At 52.6% G+C, this 5,773-nt stretch overlaps 1 protein-coding gene across 1 annotated transcript; it reads right to left on the reverse strand.

The window, feature by feature from the left end:
- Positions 1–2,499: 2,499 nt before the first annotated feature.
- Positions 2,500–4,322, reverse strand: LOC113409286 (zinc finger protein 229-like). Its single transcript, XM_029914142.1, has one exon. It carries the CDS (start codon positions 4,088–4,090, stop codon positions 2,723–2,725), a length of 1,368 nt encoding a protein of 455 aa, XP_029770002.1. The 5' UTR covers positions 4,091–4,322; the 3' UTR covers positions 2,500–2,722.
- Between the last annotated feature and the right edge of the window lie 1,451 nt (positions 4,323–5,773).

A 5,773-nucleotide genomic window follows, 5' to 3' on the forward strand; every position in this document is an offset into this window, starting at 1 on the left:
CCGAGCGCTACGGGGTGGAGGTGGCCGTGAAGGTGCTGACAGACATCGACCGCACAGACAGTACAGAATGAGCTCAGGAGAGATCAGACCCCCTAATGGGGAACCCATGTTACACACCCCGACCTGCCATCTTATTTCTGTACACACCCTAGCCAGGGATAAATCCAGCTCTTGCCATCAGGAGGAGTCAGCTCAGTTCCCCGAAGCTTGTCCCCTTCTGTCCTGTTCCCTCCAACCTCTCCCAGTCCTGCCTCTTCCCCACCCGCAACTCCTCAGTCCAGTCCCACTCGTCTTCCCCAGCGAGTCCCAGGTTCTCCTTGCCCAGCCAGTCCCAGTTCCTCACAGCTCCTCGTCTGATCTGTATCTCCCCTCTCCCACCACTGTTTCCTAACCCCCGTTTCCTTGTCCAGCCAGTCCCTGTCTCACCCCTGTCCAATATCAGTGTGCCCTGTCCCCCCGGCCCTCCACCCAACGGGCTCCCAATCCCCTGTCCTTTGTCTGTCACTGGCCGAGTCGTGGGTGCTCTGGCCTAATGGGTGGAGCAAGAGTCTGAACTCAGAAGAGACGGGTCCTGAGGCAGAGCCAAGGGTCGGAGCTGGGAGTTAGAAGCCAAAGGGTAACTGGAGTCACAGTCAGAAGGCACAGCAAAGGCTCAGAATTGGGAGGCCAAAGCCAGCATGGAGCTGGGGCTGGAGCAGGAGCAGAGCTAGACAGCACAGCAGGGACAGGACCAAGCACAGCTGCAGCCAAGAAGCATGTTGAGCAGCCAGTGCTCTGTTATTGCTGCTGGGCTTATAAACCAGGCTGCTGGCCTGTCACACCCTGTGATCAATCAGGCAGCTCCAGGCCAGGGCAGCTGCGCCTACTAGTTGCCAAGCAGCGAAGTTAGCTGGGGAGCAGGCCAGTGGCTGCACCCAGCTGACCTGACCCCTGTGAGTAGCCCACTTTCAGGGGCGCCTTCCAGGAGCCCTAGAACCAGGATTCTTGGGGTCTGCTCTGGGAAAGTACGCAGAAGGCCCGGGGCATGGCCATGTTCCATGAGCTCACAGAACTCCATCTGTTTCCTTTAACAAAGAGAAGGTAAGGGGTGACTTACTTACAGACTGTAAGCATCACATAGGGAACAAATATTTCATAATGGGCTCTTCAATCTAGCTGACAAAGGTATAACATGATCCAATGGCTGAAAGTTGAAGCAAGACACATTCCGATTGGAAATAGGGCACACATTTCTGACAGTGAAGGTAATTAACCATTTGGGAACAATTTACCAAGGTCCTGGTGGATTCTTAAGATGGGATGTTTTGTTAAATGATCTGCCCTAGGAATCCCCCACCCCCTCAAATCTTTTCTATACTTCTGCCACCCACACCCAACAACTCTTCTGGTTCACTCCCAGGCTCCTCCCAGCAAGTATTTCCCTCTCCCTCACTCCTCCGTTACCCCTGACTCCCCCAAGCCTTTGCGCTGCTACTGAGGGGTGCGGGAAATACATTTCTATATTGTATTTTACATGAATTATTATTCAAAGTTCTGTATTAATATACCTAGTAAGGAATCTGTCAAAAACACCTCCTGAATCTTTTTTGCTGTCTGTATTGTTACAGACATACTTGCTGACAGGGATTTTGAAATAAATTAGCAAAATAACTGAAACTAGTGTGATTTTATTGTGTTATTTTGACAAATAAATTATGCAGAATTTTAAAACATTGTTCACAGTATTTTTAAGTGCAGAATTCCCCCAGGAGTAATGGGAAGCTCTATCTGTGTACCTGACAGTCACACCGTTCATCCAGCCTCACGGTCAGTTAGGCCTTAGAACACTTTAAAGGGTTCACCTTAAAGATTGACACTTTACACTGGCTTCTCCACATGCTGTGTGAATGCATCAGCTTCTTTAACAGCAAAGAAACACTTGCTTAGACAGACCTTTGTTACACATTAGGTACCTAGTTCTTCATCACATTTCTATTTAAAATAGACGGCATGAGCAGTTCCTGAGTCTCCTTTCAATCACGCACACTGGGTTGTCCTGCCCCACTCCTCAATCCAATCCATGCTGACACAGGACTGCAAATCCCACCTCTAGATGTTACCCAAGAGTCACCCGCTGGCTGGAACCAAGGAAGGTGTGGGGGGAAGTTCCCAGCTGAGTCCCATCTAGACGGGGGGGGGGGGGGGGGGAGGTCGTGTGTGTGTCCCAGCCAGATGCGTGAGTGAGTCGGGACGGAGAGAGAGAGCCCTAGCTGGATCCCACCTACATGGGGGGGGAGGGTTCCCTAATGGAGTAGGCTGTGACCATCTGCTCTAAATTCCCTCCACCTGTCTGCTCTTCCCCACGCTGCTCAACCAAGTCTCCTTCCTTGCCCCACACAGTCTCTCTGCTGGGCATCATGGGGACAGGACCACTCCCTGATCTCCATCTGCTGGTGCTGTGCCAGGCCCACTGGCTGCCAGAAGCCCCTCAGGCCCTGGCATTGGCAGAAGGGCATTGGTGAGAGTGACCTGGTGCCGGGTGAGGTTGGCCAATCTTGCAAAGTACTTGCTCCAGTCAGCACAGCTGCACTGCCACTCTCAGCTGTGAATGCACCAATGTGATATCAAGGAGGCCCATCCAAAGCTCTTGCTGCAGTCAGTGCATCGGAATGGCCTCTCCCCAGTGTGCATGCACTGCTGCTTGGTCAGTGCACTGGTTCTGCTGAAGTTCTTCCCAGAACCGTCACAGCGGTGCAGCCACTCCCTCGTGTGTGCACTGGTGTCTTCGCAGGTGTGAAATCTGTACAAAGCCCTTGCCGCAGTCAGCACAGTGATGCGGCCGCTCCCCGGTGTGCGTGAACTGATGTACTCTCAGGTGTGAAATCTGTACAAAACCCTTGCCGCAGTCAGCACAGCAGTGCGGCCGCTCTCCGGTGTGTGTGCGTTGATGAACTCTCAGGTGTGAAATCTGTACAAAGCCCTTGCCGCAGTCAGCACAGCAGTGCGGCCGCTCCCCGGTGTGTGTGCGCTGGTGTGCTCTCAGGTGTGCAATCTGTGCAAAGCCCTTGCCGCAGTCAGCACAGCAGTGCGGCCGCTCCCCAGTGTGCGTGCGCTGGTGTCTTCTCAGGTGTGAGCTCTCTGCAAAGCTCTTGCCACAGTCAGTGCAGTGGTATGGCCGCTCCCCAGTGTGTGTGCGCTGTTGTCTTCTCAGCTTTGAGCTCTCTGCAAAGCCCTTGCTGCAGTCAGCACAGTGCTGCAGCCGCTCCCCGGTGTGTGCGCGCTGGTGTGCTCTCAGGTGTGCAATCTGTGCAAAGCCCTTGCCACAGTCAGCACAGCGATGCGGCCGCTCCCCGGTGTGTGTGCGTTGATGTACTCTCAGGTGTGAAATCTGTGCAAAGCCCTTGCCGCAGTCAGCACAGCGGTGCGGCCGCTCTCCTGTGTGTGTGCGCTGGTGTGTTCTCAGGTGTGAGCTCCGCGCAAAGCCCTTGCCACAGTCAGCACAGCGGTGCGGCCGCTCCCCAGTGTCCATGGGCTGGTGAAGGGTCAGCGTCTTGCCACTGCTGAACATCTTACCACAGTCAGCACAGTGGTATGACCGCTCCCCAGTGTGTGTGCGTTGGTGTGTTCTCAGGCTTGAGTTCCGTGCAAAGCCCTTGCCGCAGTCAGCACAGCGGTACGACTGCTCCCTGGTGTGCAGGCGCTGGTGTGTTCTCAGGCTTGAGTTCCGTGCAAAGCTCTTGCCGCAGTCAGCACAGCAGTACGGCCGCTCCCCACTGTGCATGCGCCGGTGTCGTCTCAAGGTTGAGCTCTCTGCAAAGCTCTTGCCGCAGTCAGCACAGTGGTGTGGCCGCTCCCCGGTGTGTGTGCGCTGATGTATTCTTAGGTTTGAGCTCCGTGTAAAGCCCTTGCCACAGTCAGTGCAGCAGTATGGCCTCTCCCTGGTGTGCGTACGCCGGTGTATTCTCAGGATTGAGGACTGTCTGAAGCTCCTGCCACAGTCAGCACAGCGATGCAGCATCTCCCCGGTATGTGTGCGCTGGTGCTGGGTCAGTGCAGAGGAGTTGCTGAATCTCTTGCCGCAACTGATGCAGCGGTAGGGGTGCTGGCCCATGGGGAGTCTCTGTTGTGTAGCCAGGTCCAGTCTCTGGTGGAGTCTACCCCGGGGAGGGACTGCGTCCTGTGCATGGATCTCTCTGTGGGATGTGGGATCCTGTGTTCCTGCTGCGCTCTCCCCACATTCAGACTGTGTCCTCGTTCCTCCCAGGATCTCGTGCCCTGCTGGAGAGATCAGAGGCAATCCCAATGTTAGCTCACGGTTAAGGCTACAGGTTTGTCAAGGATGGAAAAATGTCATGGATGGAGCGATTTCCTCATTTGTCCCTGACTGTTTTTTGGATGGGTGCCTCACCCTGCAATGATGGCACTTGTCCCACAGGGTTGGACACAATGCCTCGCTCCGGGCATTGAGACCTGGCCTGCGGAGTTCCAATGCCACTCAGATTTGCCCCCGCTCCCTGTCATGATGGTGGGGGAAGCAGGCCATTCACCCCTTACAGTTTAGCAGTGTCACTGATTGGGTTGTAAAACAATACAAACATGTTTTTCAGGTTACATCACACAAACCCTGAGTGACCTGTCATCCCCTCAACCCCCTTCCAACCCACCCCCCAAACCCTCATACTTCACCTCTGTTGGGGGGAGCAATCCCCCCCAAAAAACTGCACCCATGGTCGTGTTCCCCACCCCCACACCGTGGCTTCCCTGGCGTTTTCTGCAGGGAGGCACCGGAATTCTGCGGGGGGAGCCGTTTTCTGCAGGCGCACAGTCACGCAGACTCTCCCCAGGAGTAAAAGTAATAAGTAACAGTCAGCATGGATTTGTCAAGAACAACTTATGTCAAACCAACCTAACATCCTTTTTTGACAGGTAACAAGCCTTGTAGATAGGACAGAAGCAGCAGATGTCACATCTTGACTTTAGTAAGGCTTTTGATACTGTCTTACATGACCTTCTCATAAACAAACTAGAGAAACATAGCTTAGGCAAGCCTACTATAAGGTTGGTGCACAACTGGTGGGAAAACCGTACTCAGAGAGTACTTGTTATGGTTCACAAATTAGCTGCAATGGTATATCGAGAGAGCCCGCAGGGATCTGTCCTGGGTCCAGTTCTATTCAGCATCTTCATAAATGATTTGGTAATGGCATAGAGAATACACTCAAAGTTTACGGACAATTTAAAGCTGGGAGGGATTGCAAGCACATTAGAGCAGAGGATTAGAATTCAAAATGATCTTGATAAACTAAAGAAATGGTTGGAATTAAATAGGATGAAATTCTATAAGCCCATATGACAAGTACTACACTTAGGTAGGAATAATCAATTACACAAATACAGAATGGGAAATGACTGCCCAGGAAGGAATACTGCAGAGAACCATCTGGGGTTATAGTGGATCACAAACTAAATATGAGTCAACAATGGAATAGTTTTTTGATGGAAAAAAAGCAAATATTATTCTGGGATGTATTAGCCAGAGTGTTGCAAGCAAGATGAGAGAAGTAATTCTTCCACTCTACTCGGCACTGGGAAAGCCTCAGCTGGAGTAGCGTGTCCAGTTCTGGACCCCACACTTCAGAAAGGATATGGACAAACTGGAGAGGATCAGAGGAGAGCAACAAGAATGACTAAAGATCTAGAAAACATGACCCATGAGGAAAGATTGAAAAAATTGGGTTTGTTTAGTCTGGAGAAGACTGGGGTGGGGGGTTGTAGTGAGCCGGTGTGGCACCCC

This window comes from Terrapene carolina, unplaced genomic scaffold, assembly GCF_002925995.2.
Source record: "Terrapene carolina triunguis isolate 2854851 unplaced genomic scaffold, T_m_triunguis-2.0 Scaffold31937, whole genome shotgun sequence".
NCBI classification, from domain to species: domain Eukaryota; kingdom Metazoa; phylum Chordata; order Testudines; family Emydidae; genus Terrapene; species Terrapene triunguis.

Coding starts and splice junctions, on each gene's coding strand:
- LOC113409286 (XM_029914142.1), bottom strand. CDS start 4,090: ATGGGCCAGCACCCCTACCGCTGCATCAGTTGCGGCAAGAGATTCAGC.